At 52.3% G+C, this 25315-nt stretch overlaps 1 protein-coding gene across 1 annotated transcript in view; it reads left to right on the forward strand.

Annotated features, from left to right (window-relative positions):
- LAMA5 (laminin subunit alpha 5) overlaps positions 1-25315 on the forward strand; it is a 97614-nt gene that overhangs the window by 51243 nt on the left and 21056 nt on the right. The window contains exons 8-37 of the mRNA XM_074843364.1: positions 208-326; positions 1118-1208; positions 1954-2088; positions 2547-2609; positions 3976-4116; positions 4497-4634; positions 4881-5015; positions 5506-5640; positions 9546-9683; positions 9863-9915; positions 10094-10193; positions 10714-10766; positions 11171-11276; positions 12245-12344; positions 12540-12696; positions 14395-14533; positions 17353-17495; positions 17596-17702; positions 18415-18568; positions 18889-19049; positions 19618-19726; positions 20245-20342; positions 20884-21085; positions 21488-21614; positions 21808-21947; positions 22755-22870; positions 23153-23364; positions 23598-23802; positions 24441-24585; positions 25156-25296. Of these exons, the coding sequence (XP_074699465.1) occupies positions 208-326; positions 1118-1208; positions 1954-2088; positions 2547-2609; positions 3976-4116; positions 4497-4634; positions 4881-5015; positions 5506-5640; positions 9546-9683; positions 9863-9915; positions 10094-10193; positions 10714-10766; positions 11171-11276; positions 12245-12344; positions 12540-12696; positions 14395-14533; positions 17353-17495; positions 17596-17702; positions 18415-18568; positions 18889-19049; positions 19618-19726; positions 20245-20342; positions 20884-21085; positions 21488-21614; positions 21808-21947; positions 22755-22870; positions 23153-23364; positions 23598-23802; positions 24441-24585; positions 25156-25296 (3863 nt within the window). The remainder of the gene's footprint in view (positions 1-207; positions 327-1117; positions 1209-1953; positions 2089-2546; positions 2610-3975; positions 4117-4496; positions 4635-4880; positions 5016-5505; positions 5641-9545; positions 9684-9862; positions 9916-10093; positions 10194-10713; positions 10767-11170; positions 11277-12244; positions 12345-12539; positions 12697-14394; positions 14534-17352; positions 17496-17595; positions 17703-18414; positions 18569-18888; positions 19050-19617; positions 19727-20244; positions 20343-20883; positions 21086-21487; positions 21615-21807; positions 21948-22754; positions 22871-23152; positions 23365-23597; positions 23803-24440; positions 24586-25155; positions 25297-25315) is intronic.

Consider the following 25315-nt stretch of genomic DNA (forward strand, 5'->3'; position numbering starts at 1 on the left):
TGCTGCTTCTGCACTTTTAAACTTGAAGACTTCTGGGAGCTTGGGTGATCATGTAATCCCCCAGATGCATTCAAGCATCTTTCCTCAATGAAAAATAACCCATCCAATGTCAAACCCGTGAGGAAGAGTTCATATCTTGAGATCCAGCTGGTGACTGAAGGACCTCCATGGACTGGTGGCTTAGCTTGCGTCTCTTTGTATTTTCAGCTTGCAATTGCAATGGCCACGCCTACGACTGCTACTACGACCCAGAGGTGGATCGCCACAAAGCCAGCAGAAGTCGTGAAGACAAGTTTGAAGGGGGAGGTGTTTGCATTGACTGTCAGGTAGGCCTGAAGAGCTCCCGTGGAAAAGGTTTTTGTAGATTTTTCTGTTTGTTTCTGCTGTTGGCCTGGAGTTCAGCTTTGCTGTCAGCTCCACCAACCCCCTCGCATGCCCTCTGTTATCTTAATAAGGTCTCTCCCTGGAAATTTAGTCTCTTTACCATAGATTAGAGTGTGCACCAGTAATGAAAAGAGCACTTGGGTTCCTAGCTGTCCCCTGTGTAGTACCATTACCTTTCTGATGCTTTAGGGGTAGGTCTGCTGAGGAACAGGCTGGTGTTGAGCACGTTGGGAAGTCCTTGCCTAGTTTGCAGTGCTCAGGTGCTGCCATCTCTCTGGATCTCTCTCTGACCACCAAAATGCCAATTTCCTGTCTCTGAAGTTCCCAATAAAAGTGGGAAAGTAGTTCTTCTGCTCCCAGTTTGACTGTGAGCTGGTTAATTCATGCAGTGGTATGAAACTTTTAGCTGTGCTTTCTTTCTGGGAGGAAACAGATTGTTCCCATCCTCCTAGCACAAAGTGGTCAGGACATTTTACCATCTGAAGCAAGTGAAATAGGCTTGAGGTCAGATATGAACCTGAAACTCGTACTGCGTTTATGTGAGGATACAGTTTGCAGGAAATGCTTTGTTTTCAAATTGGTGTATGTGGAATTTTGAGCAGATTTAGGTCTTCTGTGTCCTGACACTCCTGAGTTGCTTCCTCCAGATCCTGAAGCTTTTAGTAAATCTGACAGGTGAACATGAATCCTGTGGGCAGAGGAACTGACACCCCTCTAACCCGTTGTCTTTCAGCATCACACCACAGGCATTAATTGCGAGAGGTGCATCCCAGGATACTACCGGTCCCCTGACCACCTGATCGACTCTCCATACATTTGCTATCGTGAGTGTGATCTCCTCTGCAGGTTGTAGATGCCCTCCTGGACTTTGTGACACTGGGGAGGATGGTCTGGAGGATTGGGCTGAGAGATTTTTCTGGTGTAGGCAGTCCAGCACCATGAGAGATGTGGCCATATGGGTGGTTCCTGCTGCAGCTGGTATTGCCTGTGGAAATGTACATGTGAATGCAGACAGTATGTGTGTCTGTAGCACCCATGAAAGCAGAAGTGGTGGCATGTTCCAAGGCTGAATGAGCTAAACATGTGTTGTCTCCCCTGCTGTGCCCACAGGGTAATCCAGTCTTAGCTGTCATCTCTGTGCTCTTTCAGCTGGCCACTGGTCTCCGTGCCCTAAGACAGGGATTTCTAGGCAGCAGTGGATTATATCCCTTTTGTTGAGGAGTCCGGCTCAGTCTGGGAGCTATGACACATCAGCTGTTCTGCACTGTGTCCTTGTGACAGCGTGCCACCACTACCCCCCTGGGGCAATTGGGGTCTCCCAGAGAAGCAAGTCAGGGCTGTGCTGCTTTTCTTGGGACCCCACAGTGGGACAAGCACAGTGGCAGCAGTTCCTCTAAACCAGACTCCCTTTGAGGAGGCAAAATCTCAATTTTTATTGTTGGAGAGTATTTGCAGCAGATGGTGGGGTCTCTCATAATGTCCCTGTATCATAGTGATACCTCTGTGGTGCTTGTGGCTAGCAAGGGTCTCTGTCAGTGACAACTGCTGCTGGCTTGTCCCTCTCTGCAGGCTGTAACTGTGAGTCTGACTTCACTGACGGCACCTGTGAGGACCTCACCGGCCGCTGTTACTGCAAACCCAATTACACCGGAGAGCACTGCGATGCCTGTGCCGAGGGATACCTCAACTTCCCCCACTGCTACCGTAAGTGGGGGACGTGGGACTGTGGAGTGGTCAGCTTTGGGACTCTGCAGACCCAGCGGCTGCAGGAAGGGCCAACAGCTCCAGTTGGGGCTGCTCTCCAGGTGTCTTTCCCCCTTGCCACATGGCAGTTCTGTCCCAGGAAGAGTTCTTGCAGGTGGGGATGAGTCCATGTTTGGCTTGGGTGGAAGCCGGACCAGAGCTGAGCTCAGCCCAGCTCTCTGGAGTCAGCGGGAGCTTCCCATTTGGCTGAAGTGTCCTCTCTCGCTTTCTGTGAAAGGCATCTTTCCAGAGCCCAGGTTAAAAATGGCTGTAATGATCTTTGTTTAGTGGGATGCCTTCGCTTTGTTCCATGTTTTCATTCAGTCTGTTCAGCTTTGGGGCTGTCAATGCCTTGATATCCCAACAGGATTTCTTTGAGCATGTGTGATGACCTGTGCAATGTCTCTTTCTCTGCGTAGCCGTTCCAGCTTTCACTCACAACGATACTGGAGAACAAGTGCTCCCTGCAGGACAGATAATAAGTAAGCAGTGCAATTTTCCTTCGTGCTTTGGCAATCACCATGCTGTTATTTCTGTTATATCTCACCATCCAACGCAAGATCAGGTCTTCAGCTTACTGGGCACATATGTTGTAAGAGACAGCCCTGACACAGAGTAGTTCTGGGAGAGAAGGCAGCTAAGGGCTGGGGGAAAGGAAGTTTTATGATCCCCTTTTATAGACAGGGAAACTCTATCCCAGAGTGACTGTGTGATTTTCTGGAGTCCAGGCCATGGGGAGATGTCCCTTCTGACCTCCCTGTAAGGCACCCCCACTAAGATCACGGAGGGGCTGTGGCTGAACTGGAACCCAAGCTGGGTTCTCCCAAATCTCAGCCTTTGGGTTCAGATACAACCCTGTCCTGCTGCACCTGCATGCCCTGTGTTTGGGGGTGGGTCGTGCCGATGGCCCCCCTGCACAAAGCTGCAGGTAGCACTGCTGTGGGCGCCGGGGAAGCGTGCACAGGCTGCCACTTGCTCTGTGTCGCTTTCTCTGTTGTTCCAAAAGCTCACCCGTGCCCTCATCCCTGCTCCCCTCCACCTCCCTCCTCTCTCATGCTCATTCCTCTCAGTTCATTCCCTCCCTTATGCTTTTTTTTGTCTCTTTTCCCACCAGATCCTCCCCTGTCTCATGCTCACCACCACACTCCAGATAACCATTTCCTTCCTTCTGATTTTTGAAACTCTGTATCTTCCAGACAGGTTTTTCTTTCCTGATCTGGAATTTCTCACTTCCCCTCTTATTTCCCACCTCCCCTTCCCTCTGGTTCTTGGATGACTTTTGCCCTTCCCTGTCCCAGCCCAGCACCCCACACCAGTGCTGTCGGTGAAGGCAGGGCTGGTCGGTGAAGGCAGGGCTGGTCGGTGAAGGCAGGGCTGGTCGAGGGCCTCAGTGCTGCTGGCCTGGAGCACCCTCCTGCCCTGGCAGCTGGAAGGTCTCAGATGCAGCTGAGCATGGAGTGAGCAGAGAAAAAGCCCAAACCCCCACCCTGATGGCTTTGGTTGTTCTCGCACCGCTCTTGGGCAGTGCTGCACTGAATTGGCCCTGTCTGGGCTTACGCAAACAGCATCTGTCTGCCCTGTGCTTTGCCCTGCTGCCCATCCAGCACCTTGCCCATGTGCGTGATGCTGAGGTCTCCCAACCACCCTGTGACCACACGAGCCAGGCATGCTGATCACTTGAGCAGGGTTTGGTTACATTTGCATCTGGTAGAAAAGTTATTAGAAGGCAAGCACTTGAGCTGTTGCCTCTCATGGCAGCTCCTTCCCTGTCCGTGGGACCTCTGCCCAGCAGCAGAGATCAACTGACAGCCGTGTGTGGTGTTGCTTGTTGTGTCCCCCCACTTCCAGACTGCGATTGCTACGCCGGTGGGACGGAAGGCAACGCCTGTCGCAAAGACCCTCGGGTGGGGATGTGTGTGTGCAAACCCAACTTCCAGGGAACACACTGTGACCAGTGCTCCCCAGGCCACTACGGACCCAGCTGCCAGCGTGAGTGACTCAGGGTTAGCGGCCCCAAGCTCGCCCTGCTCGCCTCTCTGCTGGGGAGGAGCGTGCCTCTCCCCGTCCTACGCTCGCCCTGGGGAGGAGGAATTCTCCAGCCCCACTTCCAAGTGACAAATTCCCATGACTTTTGCTGGTATTTTCCACCCAACCCTGACCCTCCAGCATCCTCCCAGCCTATGGGGGGCTCTTGAGAAATTCCCTGTGGATGTGAGCTATGGGCCAGGCATGTTTGCTTTCAGCTGTGTCCTTGTGGTTTCTCCAGCGACTGCATTTCTACCCCAGAGGAACAGGCACTCTCATCCCTTTCCTAGGAAGGGGAGAGGTGAAGAAACTGTTAATTTACTAGTCCCCTTATTTCTTTCCAGCCTGCCAGTGCTCTGGCCCCGGTCAGTACGATGGCACCTGTGACAGCGAGACAGGGCAGTGTCTGTGTCGAATGGGATTTGAAGGGCACTTGTGTAACCAGTGTGCTCCCGGCTACTTCAACTACCCTCTGTGCCAGCGTGCGTATCTGTCCTCCCGTGGGCCTGGGTGGGTATGACAAAGCCAGAGTCTTCTGGCAAGGCTTTGAAGGAAGACTGGGAAGTGATTTTGTGGGCATTTTGGAGGATATATGCAATGGGCAGAGATCACCAGTTTGAATGCTTAGAGCAGCACCTAAATGCCCAAGAACCTCAGGAAAAAAACATGTTGCCATGTGCTTTTCCCCATGCTTCCAGCACAGGGCAAGTGGTTTCTCTCTGTTGCAGTGTGTGGCTGCAGCGCGGTCGGGACGCTGCCAGAAGGCTGCGACTCTGTCGGGAGGTGTTTCTGCAGACCCGAGTTTGCTGGGCCGCGGTGCGAGCAGTGCAGTCCTGGGCACCACTCCTACCCCCACTGCTACGGTAAGGACATTCACATTCAGTTCCTGCTGGTCTGTCGCCTTCTGAAAAACATGGCTAGTTCTGCAAGACCGGTGTTTCTCAAAATCAAAACCCGTGCTGTTTGCACTGTGAATTTGGCAGGCTTGTTCTGGAGGCCATGGATCATGCCAAAGCCTGGAAGACAAAGCAGTTTTTATCAGTCACGCTTCCTCATCACAACCCTGCTGTGGCCTGGTGTCTCAGCTTATGCCTTTTTTTGTCTTTTTAGTGCATTAATCTACTAAACTGCTGAGGAACGTTGAATGGACTGTAAAAAAACCCTCAGTGGCATTTTCCCAGTATGGCCATGACTCTAGCTGAAAATATTGCCTGTCTTTCCAGGGGATTAAGAAATTAATTTAGTTCTGATGGAAATGGCTAATTCCTCTGGGGCTGAATGACAATTCAGACCAGCAGTGGTTGGCCACAGATCGCATGTTTCATCAGACTATTGAGAGTCCTGCTGTTACAGCTTGCTCCTGCGATGCCCGGGGTGCGGTGGACAACAACTGCAGCCCAGCTGGCCAGTGCCGATGCCATGTGAATTTTGCAGGACATAACTGCAACCAGTGTGCCCTGGGCTTCTACGGGTACCCCAGCTGCACACGTGAGTACCCACCATCAGCTCTCAGGGAAGGGAAGGGAATAGCTGCTGCTACTGGCTTTGTAATGGTTTTCCTTTCCATAACTTGTCTCCCGGGGTTGTATATGAAAATAGTTGGCTCTTGCAGCAGGAATCAGTTTTCCTGTGCACAGTTCACCTGCCTATCTCATCTGACAGGCATGCTCTATAATGAGTAAACATCTCAAAGAAATGCTTCCCCAAAGGCTGTGTGGTTTGTCTCCCCCAGTTCATTCACTGTCACTAACAGCATGAGCTTAGGTCTGCCTGCTCGGTTTGGAAATAAAACCCAGTCTGGATGTATGGCCTCTAATCCAGAGACCTATTAAGAAGCAGACTTACAGAGTATGGCCAGGGGAGCAGCTGCAGTTTGGACTTTATGTGCAGATGCACATAAAACATGTGCTGAATCGCATCTGCCTGTCCTCAGGCTGGAGTGCCTGCAGCCAGAGGGAACAGGGCTCTGAGTGGGGTGAGCAAAGTCTCAAACCACATGTTCAGATTATACCCCGGTGCCATGAGATGCTCGGGTGTGGCTCACATGACACATCCAGGCTCTTCAGGGCTTACTTCACCTTGGTTCATGCCAATGCATAGGAGGAGCAACAGTGCTGAAACCAACGGTACGGTTGCACAAGGTGAACAAAGAGGGTCAGGATTCGGGGTTTCATGTCAGCCCCAAATTCAAGGTGTCTGCTGCCATGGTGAGATCTTTGCATCATGAAGTGATAAGAGTTTTCTATTCTTGGAGAAGTAAGGAGGGAGGGTCAGCAGAACTGCTACCTTGGACTTCCGGAGGGCAGACTTTGGCCTGTGTAGGAGCCTGGTTGACAGAGGCCCTCGGGAGGCAGTCCTGAGGGCACAGGAGTCCAGGAAGGCTGGACACTCTTCCAGAAGGAAATCTTAAAGGTGCAGGAGCAGGCCATCCCCTTGTGCCAAAAGATGAACCAGTGGGGAAGACCAGCCTGGCTGAACAGAGAGCTTTGACTGAAACTCAGGGAAAAAAGGAGAGTTTATGACCTTTGGAAGAAGGGGCCACTCAGGAGGACTACAAGGATGTCGTGAGGTTATTCAGGGAGAAAATTAGAAGGGCCAAAGCCCAAATCAGACTACTGCCATAAAAGACAATAAAAAGTGTTTCTATAAATACATTAGCAACAGAAGGAGGGATAAGGAGAATCTCCATCCTTTACTGGGTACAGAGTGAAACATAGTGACAAAGGATGAGGAAAAGGCTGAGGTACTTAATGCCTTCTTTGCCTCAGTCTTTAACAGTAAGACCAGTTGTTCTGTAGGTACCCAGACCCTGAACTGGAAGAAAGGGATGGGGAGCAGAATGAAGCCCCCATCATCCAAGGGCAAATGGTTGGTGACCTGCTACACCACTTAGACACATGCAAGTCTATGGGGCCGAATGGCATCTACCCAAGGGTGCTGAGGGAGCTGGTGGAAGTGCTCACCAAGCCACTTTCAATCATTTATCGACAGTCCTGGATAACTGGGGGTGTTCCAGTTGACTGGAAGTTAGCAAATGTGACACCCATCTACAAGAAGAGCTGGAAGGAGGATCCAGGGAAGTACAGGCCGGTCAGCCTGACCTCAGTGCTGGGGAAGGTTATGCAGCAGATTGTCCTGAGTGCCATCACGTGGCAGGTACAGGGCAACCAGGTGATCAGGCCCAGTCAGCAGGGCTTTATGCTGGGCTAACCTGATCTCCTTCTATGACAAGGTGACCCACTTAATGGGTGAGGGAAAAGCTGTGGATGTTGTCTATCTAGACTTTAATAAAGCTTTTGACACTGTTTCCCACAGCATTCTCCTGGAGAAACTGGCTGCTCATGGCTGGGTAAAACACTCCTTGCTGGGTAAAAAAACGGGCTGGATGGCTGAGCCCAAAGAGTTGTGGTGAATGGAGTTAAATTCAGTTGGTGGCTGGTTACAAGTGGTGTTCTCCAGGGCTCAGTGCTGGGGTCAGTTCTGTTTAATATCTTTATCAATGATCTGGACGAGGGGGTCTCAGTACGTTTGCAGACAACACCAAGTTGGGTGGGAGAGTTGATCTGCTTGAGGGTAGGGAGGGTCTACAGAGGGATCTGGAGAGGCTGGACCAGTGGGCCAAGGCCAATTGAGGTTCAACAAGGCTCAGTGCCGGGTCCTGCACTTGGGTCACAACAACCCTGTGCAACACTACAGGCTTGGGGAAGAGTGGCTGGAGAGCTGGCCAGCAGAAAAGGCCCTGGGGGTGTTGGTCAACAGCTGGCTGAATATGAGCCAGCAGTGTGCCCAGGTGGCCAAGAAGGCCGTTAGCATCGTGGGTTGTATCAGAAATAGTGTGGCCAGCAGGACTAGGGAAGGGATCGTCCTCCTGAGGGAACTGGGGGTGTTTAGGCTGGAGAAGAGGAGGCCCAGGGGAGACCAGAGGTTGTAGTGAGGTGCGTGTCGGTCTCTTCTTCCAATTAACAAGCAGTAGACAAGAGAAAATGGCCTCAAGCTGTACCAGGGGAGGTTTAGATTGAATATTAGGAAAAATTTCTCTGCTGGAACAGGCTGCCCAGGGAAGTAGTTGAGTCACCATCTCTGGAGGTATTTAAAAGACGTGTAGATGTGGTGCTTAGGGACATGGCTTAGTGGTGGACTTGACAGCACTAGGTTTATGGTTGGACTTGATCTTAAAGATCTTTTCCAACCTAAACAATTCTTTCCACTTCCCCGGGCACAGCATCGCTCCTGGAGTAGAGCAGTGGGTGCCAGGGCTGAGCAATGCCCGAGGCAGGTGCCTGTGGCCTCAGATACTCTGAATAACCCTCCCCAGCTCAGGGCAGTGTCCCCATCTCCCTCCCTGTCAGCTGTCCGACTGGAAGCCAGATGTAATCTTATGTCTCCCAGCAAGAATTTACTGCTCATTAAAAAATAATCTGTGATACAATTTCCCTGAAGCAACAAAAGAGCATCATCACCCTCTTGCACCATACTGAATGTAGACGCCTGAGCCGCGGCCAGCTGGCAGAGCGCTGCTCGCAAATGCTGATGCCGGCAATATGCCTTTGAAGAGGCTGGAGGCATAGATGGAATGGTCTCACAGGAGTTCAGTAATCACTTCTTTCTTTTTTTTTTGTCTCCTAAAGCTGTGCCCAAATTGCAGAGCTGTAGAGTCACAGAAAGGAAAGAAGAGAAGAACCTGATTTTTATTTTTTTTTAATCTGTTGTTTTGTGAACAATGTTTTGCTGTTAGCCAGTATGGGGGTGTCAGCCTAAAACATCCCCTTTGGCAGGGATTTAAGGAGTGCTGGCTGGGCAAGGAGGGCATGGGCAGCTCCCTGGCAGCTTGCTGACCTTTCGTGTGATAGGGCAGCAGGATCTTGATGTGCGTTCGCAGGAGGCAAATCATTCAGGAAGCCACAGAGCCATTGCCCTGCTCTTGCCCTCAGCTGCCAGCAGTGCCAAGACTGGGTTGCTGGCCTGGTGCTGCAGGTCTGCTGCCCACATACAACATCCACAGGGCAGACCCTGAGGGCCAAATTCTGCTCTTGGGTGTTTGGGTGCAAATGGGCTTTTGTAGGGTCTGAACTGTCACTGGTTGCTGTCCTTTTGGGGATGAGATCACATATTGCCCTTTACCTCAACCAAAATTTCTCCCTGACTCCAGAAATACACATAAATGTATGTGAATAGATGTGATAAACATTGCAGCTTCTATTGTTTTTGTTGAAAGATGGGGTGTTTTTAACCAAAAGCAAAGAATGACTGTGTATGTTATTTATAACCCATATTTCTGGCTGCTTTGATGGTGGTGAAGGTCAGGCAGACAAAAGAAGTTGCTGGTGGGATGCCTTGAATGCAGGAGTCCCCATGCCCTGGAGCTCTAGCCGTTGCTCTCCCCTCTTCTGCAGCTTGCCAGTGCTCCCGGGAGGGCTCTCTGCACAGCACCTGCGACCAGGAAACGGGGCAGTGCAGCTGCCGGCCCAAAGTGACGGGACTGCGCTGTGATAGTTGTGTGCCAGGCGCCTATGGATTTCCACACTGCGAAGGTATTCCCCTTCTACCGGGTGCAGGGGGACTCCGGAGTCTTGGGACATAGTGGTGTGGTGCTGGTAAATGGGCTTATCAGCCTCCAAGAGCTTTGCAAGGGAAGAAATAACCCCCTTTAGGAACAGCCAGGGTGTGAGCCATGTCTTTGTAAATCCCTCCTTGTGCCTCTCTTCTCTAGTGGGCTCCTGTAACCCAGCAGGGTTGGTGACTGAAGATCCCTCACTGGTCCCGGTGAGTATCGAATGAACCCACCAACCCCTGCAGGTCATTTTTGCATGATCCCTTTTTTCTCACTTTGGGACAAGTTATTCCTTAAGCACAGCCTGAAACCCATGCCAGAGTAGCAGACACGTTCAGCCGCTGTGCTACAAATTCTCACCTGCTCTTTTCTCTCCCTCCCTCTCCCCAGGGCTCCTGTGCGTGTCGGGCATACGTTGAAGGCCCAGCTTGTGACAGATGCAAGCCCTTATACTGGAATCTGACCCCAGAGAACCCCTACGGCTGCCTGAGTAAGGAAATGGCATTTGCACAGCTCCAAAGAGTTCCCTTCGTGCTGTAACGGTGCGAGACCCAAACCCAAAGCCAGTGGGGAACATCGTTGCTGGATGGAAGTGATGCCCTTCCTTCCATCTTCACCCTGAAGTGACATGTCAAAGCTGGAGTGGTCTGGATAACTGCCACTTGAGAGGGGAGAGGCTGGAGCCTGGAGCTTTTTGCCTGGGATGAAACACAGGGCTCATGCAATGAGTTGTGCCATTCTCCGGCCCTCCCTGCAGACTTTGCACACTTAATTTTTCATGGCCAAATGTTCAGGAAAGGCAAATAAAAGTCTTTGGTAGTTGTATCCTTAATAGTAACTGTCCAAAATGAAATGTGAGCCCTTGTGCAGCACTACCCTCTACTTGACCAGTTCTCAGCTCGTCTTATCCCAGCTGCTGTCCTCTGCTGTGCTGGATACTGTCCCCCATTAGGCTTCTTCTCAGGGACTGATTGATCTTTTGGTTTTCTTGTTCATCTCCCTCTTTCCAGGCTGCAAGTGTGATACCAAGGGCACCATCAGCGGAATCGCAGAGTGCCGGCAGGTGGGTTTGCTCCTCTCTGCTTACAGGTACCTCGGAGCATGTCCTGTGTTGTGAGTGTTTCAGTTCTGTCTCTCTCAGCAGCTGCTGGAGAGGCCTGTCCTGACGCTGGGCTCTCAAAGGTTGCACCACAGTCTGAGTTTGCATGAGAACACAGGATTAAGACCTGTCATAAATTAGGCACCTAAATATTTCTGGGTCTGGCCCAGGATGCCTGGATTTTTGTTTGCCTGCATTGTTGGGTAATTTAACTTATCTGGCCCTTATCTGGCCCACCCACGCACAGGAAGCTGTGTAGAGCATGAAACGCAAAATGCTTCTCCAGTGTCTCAGACTAGGAACTGGGAAACGGCTTAGCCGTGACAAGCAACCAGAGGGAATGAGTTTCCATGCCTGCTCTCTCCTAGGGTGACGGGCAGTGTTTCTGCAAACCAAACATCTGTGGCCAGTTCTGCTCGACGTGCAAAGACGGTTACTTCAATATGGAGAACGCAAATTACTTTGGCTGCCAAGGTGAGCATCCTTCGTGATGTGTCGGGTGAATGAGGGGGGCCACAAGAACTGGCCCCGGAGCAAGCGGCTCTGCATACACCAGCTGACTGTTGGCCTAGGAGAGAAGGAGCAGGAGATGTCCAACCTCTTGCTTTTGATCATACCATGGTCCAGAGCAGGGGCTGAGTCTTGCTGTGGATCTGGAGATCTGAGTTCGTGCTTTTGCCACCACTGGACACAGGTCGTCAGGCTGGGGAGTGAAAGGCCAGGAAAGGTACTCCCTTGGGTACCAGAAACTGGTGTGTTTTAACCACTGGCCATGTCCTTGAAGCTGTACCTCTTTCTCCTGTTGGGAGCAGGTGGGCATGGACGTGTATATGTTAAATATATGTGTATATATTAAATATAAGGAAGAAGTTTTTTACTGTGAGGGTGGTGAGGCACTGGAACAGGTTGCCCAAGGAGGTTGTGGATGCTCCATCCCTGGAAGTGTTCAGAGCCAGGTTGGATGGAGCCTGAGCAACCTGATCTAGTGGGAGGTGTCCCTGCCATAGCAGCGGGGTTGGAACTAGGTGATCTTTGAGGTCCCTTCCAACCCAAACCATTCTATGATTCTGTGTGGGGTTGGCTGCTCTCCGTCATGCCCATGGGAGGAGGTAAAGGAGCAGATCTGGCTGCTCTCAGCCGGCCCACCCGGTCCTGGCAGGGCTGGGAAGAGGGAGCAAGGCTGCTGCTGGCAGCAGGGCTGTGGCGCCCGGCCATGAGGGTTTGCAGACTTGTTCCTCCTGCAGCCGTCAGCCGTCTGGAAATAGCTCGGCGCTGAGGTGGAAGAGGGGACAGTCCAAGTGGGGCCGGGGCCAATATGAAAACGGATACAATGGAATAAAAATAGTGGCCCCAGCCTCCCCGCCCGCTGGGGCGCGCCTTTGATTAGTGACCAGGAGCTCGTTAGTGCGACAGGAATGTAAACAGGCGCTTCCTGCCCGCAGGCTGCCGGTGCGACGTCGGCGGGTCCCTGGGGCCATCCTGCGAGGAACGGAGCGGAGCCTGTCGCTGCCGGCAGAGCACACGTGGCCCCACCTGCACCCAGTAAGCTCCAGGAGATGCACCTTGGGGTGCTCTGCCTCCCATTCCCTCCCTCGGGGACAGTGTCCTCTGCCACCACGGGGATGGGGACCTCATCATCTGGGCTGCTGCCACATCAGCCACGTGCCTGGCGGAGGTGTCCTCTTGCCTCTCCCTTCAGGTAGCCCAGCAGGTAACGGTGCTCCCTCTTTTTCCCAGACCCGCACGGGACCATTATTTCCCTGACCTTCACCACTTGAAATTCGAGCTGGAGGAAGGCACCACGCCGGCTGGCCGGGCTGTGCGCTTCGGCTACAACCCCCTGGAGTTTGAGGGCTTCAGCTGGCGAGGATATGCACAGATGTCCTCCATCCAGGTACGCCTGGTGTCTCCAGCCCAGCCCAGCTCCCCCTGGGGAGGATGCAGCCGGTGGAGGACTGATGTGCTTTTGGCACACATCTTTCACCCCAAGTGCTTCTCAAACCCCCAGATCACATGATGGCCAACATAAACAGCACAGTGTATATATAGCCTGTTTGCGCAGATATTTCCTGCAGTGCTGGGGATGGCATAGACTGATGAGGGGAAAGATCCTAAATTGGGAATCCCGTGACATCCTAATCCGTTTAGACAAAGGTGGTAGCTTGGTGATTACTTACAGGGATGTCTATAAACACTGTCTCTGAGTTTCCTTGTGGCTCTTTCATCTGACTCTGCTCTTTCCTGCAACTCTCTGCATAACCTTCCCTTCCTTCTCCAAAAATAAATTAGCTCCTCCTTAGCTGCCATGTTCAGCTTGAACCTCTTGTTATCATTCTGCCTCTGCTCTTGCTGTTAGCTGGTCTGCTGTAACGATGGTTTACACTAATCTGGAGTTGTCTGAGCCCTAAAAGTGAAGCTATTTCATCTGTTGACCCTTTTTTCTCCTCGGTGGATTCTTCTTTTGCATGGCCCCCCACAGAAGTGTCACCCATGTGTGAGTTTGGGGATGCGGTGCAGGGCAGCGATTCTCTGAGTCTTGTCCCATGTAGGGTGCTCCTTGTTCTGGTGCATGTACTTTCAGTTTTCTTCACTTTTTCATGCCTAGGTAAAATAACAGGCCGAATGCGTTAGCTGTTTCCTGTTGAATTTGTAGGTAGGAGTTAAGCAACAAACTCCTGTAGGCTCCCTTGAGAACACCCCAGCCTTAAAGCTTAAGGATGGAGCTCATGCTGGAGCTCGTGGCTTTTGTTTCGCATCCAGTGTTGGTGTTTGAGATAGAAATAGGCCTTGACAGAAGGGCTAGCACATGGCTTTCTGCTGGCAGGTCTCACCCGTAGTTTGCTCCCTTCAAGATCCTTCCAGTTTGCTCTCCAGTGGGAGGATGGTGTGTAACTGTTGCTTTGAAGAACACAGAGCCCTCATTAGGAGTCTCTTTGGGCAGACCCCAGCTTTACCCTGTAGGCAGGAGGGTATTTAAGCATATGCTGAGATCTCTTTGAAATGGGTTGAATTTAAGCATCTCCTTAACTGGGGTCTTGCCAAACAGCGTCCAGACAGGTGGAGGGCTGATGCAGCCATCAGTGGCGCACTCCGTTAGCACCACTAGTCCTCAGCATTGCAGATTCCCGAGGATGAGGCACCAGCTCAATTTGCAGGCTCCTCTGTGGGCATCTGGGCAGAGCCCTGTAAACACAAGGGCAAACGCTTCAGCGTTTGGTACCTGCTGGCTGGTTTACGGCATACTAAGCCCAAAAGCGACATACTGCTAACAAAAGCAAGAGCTTCTTAAAACCTTTCCTCTGGCATGTGGTGTGTGCCCCAGGATAGCCAAACCACTTCCAGATGTGGTCAGAGCCTTTCCACCCCCTTCCCACAGGCAGGTTGCTCCCTCGGTGGCTGCCCCAAAAAGGACAGTGTCGTGGGGTGCCCGTGCCATGACTCTGCAGTAGGGCCGGTGCTTGTCTCCTCCTTGCTCTGTGGCATGTTGCTTTGGGAGCAGTGAGCCGAGCGGCTGCGCTTGGGCTGGTAGCTGTCAGCGGTGGAGGTAATTGAAGGTGTGCTCTGCTTCTCTCCCCTTTCTCTCTCCCACCAGCCCAAGGTAGTGGTGACTCTCAATGTGACCTCCCCCGACCTCTTCCGCCTCGTCTTCCGCTACGTCAGCCGGGGGCCCGCCAGTGTGGAAGGGAGGGTCTCGGTCGTTGAGGAAGGAAAGTTTAATGTTTGTGGCAACTGTAAGTGCATTTTTCACTTCTAGACTAACTCAGAGCATCCCACGCTGCGACACTGCTCCTCCTCTGCCCCTTCTCCTGCCCCAGGTGTGCCCGTCCCAGGTGTGCCCATCCCAAGTGTGCCCGTCTCAGGTGGCCGGCCAGCGCCGTGCCACGGGATGGCGAGGGAGGGGGAAGAGAGGCAGGCAGGCAGGCAGGTAGGCAGGCGGGTAAGGCTCTCCCGCAGAGCGGGTGAGCAGCCAGGAGCTGGCCCCCCAGTGATGTGTGCCCCGTGTGCTTTTTTGCTTTTTGCAGAATAAAATCAGAGTCACTGTAGACGTGAAGGAGGCAGAGCTCTATCTGTTCCATGTCATCCTGAGGTATATTAATTCAGGAGGGGCCACTGTGTATGGCAAAATTACAGCTTATCAGCCACGAAGGAGAGGTAAGGATCCCAGACTGCTCTGCTCCCCTGCACCATCGCCACCTCCTCCCCATCCCAGGCAACCTTCTGCATCATCCTTTCCAGAAGACACTTCCATATGGCTTTATCCCATTAATCCTGCCCTACCAGTTGAAAGGCTGATTTGAGTTTGCAGCCCCCCTTATTTAACAAAGCAGCAGCAAGTTGGCCCCAGTCCTGGGGCTGTGCACTGAGGACTGTTAGCAGCCAGGCTGCTGTGAGATAAGGCTGCTGTACGATTCGATACAGCCTTTCCAGCATGGGACAAGATCACCCCAGTGCCCCAGGCACAACTGAGTTGAGTTTCTACAAAACCAGAATGGGCTAAGTGCTGGGAACTGGATCCAAATTTTGGCAGCTGGACATGGTTTTACTTTGCAGGTGCCCTGATGTGGCAGGCCTGCCCTTGCCTTGTGCTTCTCCCAAACCAGGCTGCTGGCTTCACACCTTGTGTGGGGTTTGGAAGTGGCGTGGGATTGCGCATTATACAGGCATTGCACCCCGGTGCAGTGTCTTCTCATCAAGCCATGAGCTGCCAGAGAAGAAGAGCCACCAAAAGATGGCTGAACAAGCCTAGAGACCTGGACAACAAATACTCTGGGAATCAATATAAGCAAGACTGCATGGGGACAGACCTGAGGCCATTCAAGTGCCCTAGTGGGTGGTTGACTGATTGATTTTACCCGTTCTAATGCTACAGCCCCATCATCCTGCTGAAGCTCTTCCTCCAGACCATACATGCACAGCACAAGGCTGTCGACACCAGCTACCTAATTTATCAGTGTGGGAAGTCCTCTCCTCTGTCTTGAATTGACATAGATGTTTTGCCGTTGATGTGAAACGCAAGGTTTGAAATGCCAAGATATTATTTTTCTGCTGGTTTTTTTGGAGGGTAAAAATAGCTGGTTATTTTTATGGCCAGTCATATTACGCAGCAGAAAGACAAGAGAAGCCTGGCCCATGCTCATGCTTTAGATTCCCACCAAAGGTCAGGAAGTATTTAATCCGTCCTATCCACCAGCAGAGCTCATTTGCCTTATAACATGCTTCCCTCCTTGCTCAGAAGCAACATTTGATTTTTTTAGTGCTGAAGGCAAGCTGCCAGACTGATGCATCAGCAACAGGATCCGGGAGAGCAGCTTCCTTGATAGGCCAGATCAGCTCCAGAAATGCTGAGCCACCTTCTGCCTGGGTGGAATGGGCTTCACGTGATAAAGGACAAGCAGCCTGGAAAGAAGAAAAGTTGGAAGATGTGGCTTTCAAAAAAGGAAGCCTTTTCCGAGTATATGATTTGCAGACTGGTTTCTCCCACCCCACCTCCAGAAGCCATCTCAGTTTGAGTTTTGTATCATCTCAAAGGGATGTGAAACTTCAGTTTGTTGAGAAATCTACCCCTTGCTTGTTCAGGAAAATCTCTTCATTTCTTACATCCTCACCTCTGCTTCCCATCTGAGAAAGCGAGGGCTTGGCCTCAGCTGATGCCAGGCACGTTGCAGAGCTGGCACACATGGGACAGGGCTGACCCATCCCAGTGGTAGCACAAGCCCTTGCTTTAGTTTCTGGCCTTCTGCATTATGCCTTGATGTCCATGTACCACACCAGGATAGTCAGCGTGCCACATTCCCCACTTCCTTCTTCATCTCATCGGCTCGCCATGCAGCCATGCTCAGTGAATCCCTCTCACCCGTGCTCTTCAAAACACTCCTGAGACTGCTAGATAGGCAGACAGTCTGCTTCTAGGTGCTGTATTGTTATTGCATCCAAAGTTAATGAATTCAACGGTTATGGGACTGTGTCAGCTGAGCCAAGGAGCTGTTCAATAGCAGCAGGATCAGGCCTTAAACCCGTTCTATCCTGTCTGAATCTCGGGTGCAGAATCTGTGGCTGGCAAGAAAGACAGGAGCACAACCTGGGGGTCTGAGAGTTTGCCAGAAGACAGGTATCTCGCCTGTGGAGCTGGGGTCAGAATATCCCTAAGGAAGAAAGTATCTGGGCAGTTCTTTTTGACTGTCTCAGAACAAATTCTTCACAGATGAGTTCCTTCCTTCTCTAGCTGGCAAAACGCTCCTTGGCATGCAATACTCCGTGCTTGGCAGTCTGGGGATGCAGAGCACACTGTGAGAACTGGGGATTAGCATTAAGGATTGCAGTGATTTTGTTTTTTTTTTCTCCCATTAAGCTACTGAGCAGATTCAGAGCGGATGTCTCTGTTACAGGACAGTGTGGGATTGTGGTGCATCTGCTACGGCAGCGCCGAGAGAGCGGGAGCCTGGGACTCCCCACTGCACTACAGACCTGCTTCCCTGAGCATAGCCTCCTATTTGCAGCCCCAGGTTTTCTATCCCAGTCCCTTCACAACCTCTCATCCCTCCTGCTTCAGGTACAGAGCAGACCAAGCAGATTGTCTTTGCTCCCAGCACGGAGCCAGCCTTTGTCACCGTCCCCCAGAACAGCTTTGGGGAGCCCTTCGTACTCAACCCCAACACCTGGTCTCTGGTTGTTGAAGCAGAGGGTGTGCTGCTGGTAAGGACCAGCCCCCATGCTCCATCCACTACAGGGGCTTCAGCAGCTCCCTGGGGACAAGTGTCCCAAACATAACCAACTCTCCCATCTCTCCTCCTAGGACTATCTGGTTTTGCTACCCAGCTCGTACTATGAAGCTCCAATACTGCAGCTAAAGGTCACAGAGCCATGTACCTACCAGCCAGCCCCAGAACAAGCCACCCAGAAGTAAGGATCTCCACGTCTTTGTGCTGTGTGGGACCTACTCAGCTTCTCTTGGCCTGGGGTTAAGAAATACATACAGTCCACTCTCTGGATGCAATAAAACTGCTTAGTGGAGCACTTAGCCATGGTTGATAAACCCCACTGAACCTGCACTGTCCCAGAAAGCCAACACATAGATCTCCTCATCCATGGCTCAGTCAGTCTGTGTGTTCTCATGGACCCTGGAGGGTCAGCTCACCCAGTAAGACCATGGCCCTCTCCTCTGTTAGGCTGAGTTCCCAGTGCTGGTTTGTATGTTAATCAACAGCCCTGGAAAATGGCTACAATGAGTTAGGTCTTGCTGGAATATTTGAAAATGAATGGGCAGAGTCTGGTAGTGCTTGGAGCATCTCAGTGCATCTGCTTGCTCTGTCCATGTTGGCAAGAAGGTTGGTTGGGCTCTGGACACCAGTTGTCCCCTCCACTGTAGCAGTGGTCCCCAGGATAAAGCACCTTGCAAGGGGAGAAGCTTTTTGTTGTCACTGCCCTCACTGGTCCCACAATACACAATCTCTTGCTCCACATTAACCAGAGATGCTCCTTTGGGCAGTGGGGCCCTCACGTTAGACCAAAGTTTTTTGCAAATCTTGCAGGGATCAGGCTGCATGGATGCTCTTGACTCTTACAATCTTGATGTAACAATCATCCTTCACAATTTTTTTCTTAATGTTTTTAGCTGCCTCTTGTATAAGTACCTGTCCGTGGACGGCTTCCCCACTGCGTCAGGGGTGGATGCAGTCTGCAGGCTGGACAACCGGTTACCCAGAGTGTGTCCCACAGAGCAGCTCACCCCCTCCCATCCCCAGATGGCGATGTGCAGCGGCAGTGATGTGAGTGGCACTTCTGTTTCAGCCTTCGCGTGGGCACTGTGGCACTCCTCCCTCTGCTCCCACCGCCCCCGGGGCAGGTTCCCGGCAGGGCTTTGCACCCATGTACACCCCACTGTTGCCCCATCGGTCCTGCAGCTGTGTGCTTGCATGCCCTGTTGTTTAAGGCACCCAAAAGCAGTGTGTTGCATGCAGAAGGCTTGCAAGGACGTGGTAAGAGTTGTCCTGTTGTCCCCTCAACTGCAGAGGAGGCTGGTTTGGAGCATGGGCATCCTGTACACGCTCACTATGGGGAGTCACTGAGACATCTCTCTCTCCTCCAGGTGGAAGTCCAGCTGTCCCTGCCTGTTGCCCAGCCCGGAAAATACATGCTGGTGGTGGAGTATGCCAACACCAATGCTTTGCAGACGGTGGGCATTGCTGTGAGCTCACCACACTTAGCCATGCAGCAGGGTACATTCATCTTCTACCCGTGTGTCTACAGGTATGGTCTGCTCTGAGACTGAGAAAGGGTTCGGTCCTCCTCTGGCATGGCAAGGACAGGCCACCCCCTCCAGTTAAGCTGTTTCTGCTTTATCACATGAACAAAACAATGCCTCAGTGTTGTACATCTGAGTTGTGTATGTCCAAACTCATTCGAGCTGGACATGGATGTTAGTGACTGACCATCCCTGGGAAATATCTACCTGTGCCAACATAGTCTTCTAATGCCTCTGCCAGGAGATAATCTGTTGCTTCCATTTACAGCTGGGTACATTGGTGGGAGCCTTGATTTAGGGAATGGCCTACAGGCAAGTTTATTGGAGCTGTTGGTGCAGGTCAAACCCTGTCCCTTACTGCATAAGTGCCTGACTTCAGACTGCAACCTTTGCAATAGGAAACAAGTGTCTGGGGTGTCCTTGGGAAACTTTGCTCTTATGACTTGCCAGAAAAGGCATCAAAAGTTTTCCAGGGACTTTGTATAAATACCTTCAGGACATATAGCTGGCAAGACAAGAAATGGGTCATGACCCTGCTCAAGGCTGGCTTCAAAATCAGTGTTTCTCTTACAGTTTCCTTTGTCGCGGGATTGCTGTGGATTCCCAGAGCCGCATGGCAACTTTTGAACTTAACTCAGAGGCCACCATTCGGTTCACCTCTGATCTGGCTGACTTCTTCCTGGTAAGGCTCCCTGTGAGGGCAGCTCTGTTGACAGGTTGCAAGGAGGAGAGGCAGGACTGGTACCTAGCCTGTACAAGGGATTTCTAGTCCTGTTTGAACTGGAGATTGCATCTTAGTCTATGTCATGAGCCAAGGTGGAGAATGTGGTCAGTGGTGTGTTTTGAAGTAGATCGTGGGACTGGGATTTGGGAGACGATGGGGAGAAGAAGCTGCTCTTTGCAGAGGGAGCTCTGCAGCAGTGTGGCAGTGCCTCTTCCTATTTTACCTTGAAGGCATTCACAGTCACTTAGCCAAGACCAGAAGAATCCCATAAGTATATGGAGCTGCTAAATGCCTTAAGGCTTGTGCGGAGGAGAAAGGGGCAGTAAACAGACTGTGACCTGCCATGTGTTAGCTGAAGTGTCTGATAAGGAGGTCCTTAGTGTGGTCGGCCTCCTCGCTGGTGGGCACAAGAACTGCTGTAGGCTCCCAGTGGCAGAGGCTGTCATGTAACCAGGCATTTGTCTCTTGTGTGGCAGCACAAAGTGTACCTCATACCCACTGCACAGTTCACCATGGAGTTCATCGAGCCAAAGGTGCATTGCATCAGCGTCCATGGCATGTTCGCATCCAACAGGTAAGAGTCTCAGTTCTCTTGGGGTTTTAGCATGAATATGGCTGTTTCCAAAAGCAATTGCTTCCCCCGCTTCCCTCAGGTTTGGAGCCTTTTCAGTTCTTGACACAGTAGAAAGAAATCTCTGGCTGAGGTGAAGTGCCTTGCCCATGTCCACCGAGCAGGCAGCCGTGGAGTAAGGACTGGAAGTCAGGCTGCTGGTCCCTTATCTGAGCACCACACTGCCTCCTGCGGCAGACACTCCTGTCGTCCTGAATAGGCCTTCCTGTGCTTGCTCACATACAGCAAGAGACACTCGCTGTATCTGAATTTTTGACACTGCTTTGAATAACTATTTGCACAGAAATGAGCCTGTGCAAGGTTCCTGTTCTTCCTGTTGTGCCCGTGTCACAGAGCCCCAGGGGTCCTGGTATAAAGCTCTCCCTCGGCAGGCAAGCTTTGTAATCTGCCAGGTGATACAGGGCATGCTTCTCCTGCCAGGACCCCGTAGCCTCTCTCTTTCCTTGTCAGAGATCTTTACATCCTGTTTTCTCCCTGTTTGCAGCAGCTCCTGTGTTCCCTCAAGGTTCCTGAAGCTTTCTCAGTCAATTGTTTTGGAGGGGGGCCAGGTTCTGCCCATTGCCCCTGACGTCCCCCTGGCTCAGGCTGTTCATGTGGCTCCGGCTGGGGTCCCGGTGGAGCCCGCACCTCGGCCCCCCACGGCGGTGGACCCCACCGCAGAGCTCATCCTTCTCCAGCCACCACAGGTAGTGGCACGGGTGTGGGTTGGGCTGGTTTGCCGGTGCTGTGACACTGGATACTTGGGGCAGGGAGGAGTTTTCCTTCTCTATTGAGTAGCTTTAGCAGTTAGCATTTCCAGAATTTAATCTGGACTTTAAACCTGTCCCTGAACTTGTAATTCCTGTGGACTCTTCTGTCTTAGCTCCATCCAGCACTGCTTGATTCTCTGGGCTCCCAGGAAAAGCTTTGTAGGTGACATTGTTAGACAGGGCAGTGTGGAGACAGGGGGCGTTGATTCACCAGGAGTCTCAAGACCTGACAGTTGTGCAATAAGAGCACAAATCTGTGCAATAGTAAAAAAAGTCCAGGCTGTGAGTGCAGGTGTCAGATGTGGTTTTTTGTCTCTTTGTTCTCCTGTTTTGGGCCAGGCTGCTGTTGTGTTTAACAGCCGGATCCAGACCCTGGGACGCTATGCTTTCATCCTCCACTACTACCAGCCCAACCATCCCACCTTCCCCGTTGAAGTGCTAATCAACGGTGGGCGCATCTGGCAAGGTGAGAAGAGTGGGGACCTGGGGGAAGCTGCTGATAGGCAGAAGCCCTGGAAAGCTTTTCATGCCAGGAGATAACTGCTGGTTCTCTGAAGATCACAAAGATCAAGCAAGACTGACTCATCTCTTCCAAACTGGGAGGGTGTGGTGGGGACTGCAAGGGAAGTGTGGGACCAATACGTTTGTTGTCTTTTCAGGTCAGACCAATGCTAATTTCTGCCCACATGGCTACGGGTGCCGGAGCCTGGTAGTTTCCGAGGACCAGATTATCCTGGATGTTACCGATAATGATCTGACTGTGGTTGTTCGAGTGCCAGAGGGCAAGCAGCTGTGGCTGGTGAGCCTCTCTCCAGGAAGCTTTCAGGGCATGCTGGACCAGGCTCCAGCAGGGCTGGAGTTTGTCCTTGGGGATTTTTGTCACTGAGTGACCACAGGAACATTTCCCACTGTCACTCAGTTTCTGAACTACTCTAGAAAGTTGCAGTCTCCAACCTTAGTGGTGTAGAACTGAGGGCAGAATTCTCAGAGGCAGGATCTGTATATGACAGTTATTCTTCACTGTGTGGTTTTGATACTAAAACAAGGCAGAAATTGAAGCTGTTGCTTTGCATACACAGCTTGTGATAATCCAGAGTAAGCCTTATTCCTGCCCTAGCAATATTTTGCACCTGCGTAACATTGTTTGTCCAGGCAGGTCTCATCATGGGAGCAGGTAGCCCTTGTTATCCTTAGGCAACAGGACTAGAAGATTGATTAAAATTTGGATAAATTACTGACAGACAGGATTGGAACCCAAGTGCCTTTGTGTGTAGGAGTTTGAGATGACAGTGACTGCCTGTCTCTGTGCTAAAGCACAGCCACTGCTGCCTTTTTGGGGTATTCGGCCTCTTTTAACTACAGTGAATTTGGGCCACTCCTCATGTAGAGCATTAGATTAGATGGACCCTGACAGACCCCGGTAGAGAGGTAGTCCCCCTGGTCTTTCCAGTACTTGGGCACTTTGTGTGTTATGTTCTGTCCCAGCACGTGGTGAGCTGATGAGAAGGTAAGGGTGCATTTGGGCTTTTGAGTGAGCGCATTTTGGACTGTATCTGTCTGGCTCAGCTAAGGAGCCTGGCTCACCCATCTTGTCCTTGTTTTGCAGGATTATATCCTTGTGGTGCCTGAGGACAGCTACAGCTCTCAGTACCTGCAGGAAGAACCCCTGGACAAGTCCTATGATTTCATCAGCAGCTGTGGCATCAACAGCTTCTACATCAAGTGAGACCCTCGGCTTTGGGTGGCCGCTCTGCTGTCCACAGGCTGCACACTCCTCAGGGAGCAAAAACCCATTCCCTTCATGTGTGGCAGGGGAGGGATTTGCTTAAGGCTTTCCTTATCTAATGATCAAGCCTGAGGGTATTTGGGGGATCTCAGTGTCACGGGGATCTCCCTCCCACTAATTCAGTACCTGTTGCTGCAGGAGATCCTGCTGGATTTTGGGGTGGTGGGGAGGCTGTGGCGGTGTGCAGCACAGTGACTACTCCTGCCTTCCCCCTGCAGCCCCAGCACATCGTCGAGGTTCTGCCGTGACTCTGCCATCTCACTCTCCCTCTTCTACAACAACGGGGCACAGCCCTGCCAGTGCCACGAGGCAGGGGCGCGGGGCAGCCAGTGCGAGCCCTTCGGCGGGCAGTGTCCATGCAAGTCCAATGTCATTGGGCGAGAGTGCTCCCGCTGTGCCACCGGCTACTGGGGCTTCCCCAACTGCAGGCGTGAGTTGTCCGTCTCCAGCATTCCTTTCCCAGCACTTGCTGCTTTGCCTCTTACAGGCCTGGGGCTGATTTGGGAAATGGCTGCATTTTCCAGCCCTGTAATGGCTCTACTTGCATGAAAGCAGCCCGGCTTCATGCCAAGCAGTTGAGACTCTGCATCTATTGCCTCATGCTCTCCTGGAGCTGCCTGGGTCTTGCTCCCCCAAACACAGCCCCTTTTCTGCCCCTTTCAGCCTGCGACTGCGGGACACGTCTGTGCGACGAAGTGACAGGGCAGTGCATCTGCCCTCCACACACCCTGAAGCCAGAGTGCATCGTCTGCGAGCCCCAGACCTTCGGCTGCCACCCCCTCATCGGCTGCGAGGACTGCAATTGCTCTCGGCCCGGTGTGCAGGAGCTGACAGAGCCAGGCTGCGACGTGGACAGCGGGCAGTGCCGGTGAGAGAGCCCCGGCCTGGCGCAGGGCACGTTGGGCAGCATCCCCAGTCCCTGCTGGAGTGATGGAGCACAGGTCTTATGGGGAGCAGCTGAGGGAACTGTGGGGGTCTAGTCTGGAGAAGAGGAGGCTGAGGGGAGACCTCATCGCCATCTACAACTCCCTGAAAGGAGGGTGGAGAGAGGGGGGATGAGTCTCTTTGATGAAGTAACAAGTGATAGGACAAGAGGGAATGGCCTCAACCTGTGCTAGGGAAGGGTTAGACTGGCTCTTAGGAAGTATTTCTTTGCCGAAGGGGTTGTTGGGCGTTGGAATGGGCTGCCCAGGGCAGGGGGGGAGTCCCCATCCCTGGAGGGGTTGAAGAGTTGGGTTGACCCAGCGCTGAGGGATCTGGTGGAGTTGAGAACGGTCGGTGTGAGGTTCATGGTTGGACTGGATGATCTTCAAGGTCTTTTCCAACCTTGATGATTCTGTGATGGGGCTCATCAGCAGGTTGCAGGGAGGAAACGTGTAGGATGGGGAAATCCTCATCAGCATCGTATCCCTGCCAGGGTGGGTGAAGCTCTGAAAGCTCAGCTGCTCCCTGCGCAGCAGCCCAGGGCAGAGGTTTCTAATGCTGTGGCTCTTGTGTCCTATCCAGGTGCAAGCCCAATATCATAGGGCGACAGTGTGACCTCTGTGCCCCTGGCTTCTACCACTACCCCAACTGCCGGCGCTGTGACTGCCACCAGGCTGGCACCGAAGCAAGCGTGTGCGACCCAGTCACAGGGCAGTGTCACTGCAAGGTCAGTCCGTCGGTGCCTTCCCATGGTGTGTTTCTGCTTGGCTCAGCTCTCCTGCTCTGGCAATACAGCTGGTTCAGGCCGGGGGGGCTGTGGGTGTTTGGCATGCCAGGAGGGAGCCAGGCTTGAGAAGGAGAATGCCTGTGTGCTGAGCTGCAGCCAGCCCAACCCATATGGTGGTGGGTTCGGAGCACCCTGAAAGACTTCTTGTCCCCATCTTTCCTGGCCATGAAGGCTGTCACTGGGAGAAAAGACAGTCTGAGTCCTGCCCTGTGTCAGAGCCTGTAGCAGGTAAAGCTGTCAGCCCTGTTGACTCCTCTGGCTTCTGTGTGACAGCAGAGTAACAAACTGCTGCTGAGCTACCTCCTTCAGCCCCTTTGTAGGGCTCACGAGTGCTTTCTCCAGGTGAATTTAATGTTTGATGGGTGGTATGCAAGCAAACCTGTTTGGCGACTGCTTAATCGTTTTTCAGCATCACATCGTTGTGCTTTGATCACTCATGTGGCCATCTCTGTCCTCCACTAAGGTCTAGTGAGGAGCTGCTGACGCTGTTGAGCTTTGCTTGTCTTCCAGGAAAATGTGGACGGCCCGAGGTGTGACCAGTGCCGTCTGGGGACATTTTCTTTAGATGCCAGCAACCCTAAGGGCTGCACCAAGTGTTTCTGCTTTGGTGCGACCGATCGCTGCCGCAGTGCTGAGAAGCACCGAGCTGAGGTGAGAGGGGCCAGGGGCT

This window comes from Strix aluco, chromosome 17 (assembly GCF_031877795.1).
Source record: "Strix aluco isolate bStrAlu1 chromosome 17, bStrAlu1.hap1, whole genome shotgun sequence".
NCBI lineage: Eukaryota > Metazoa > Chordata > Aves > Strigiformes > Strigidae > Strix > Strix aluco.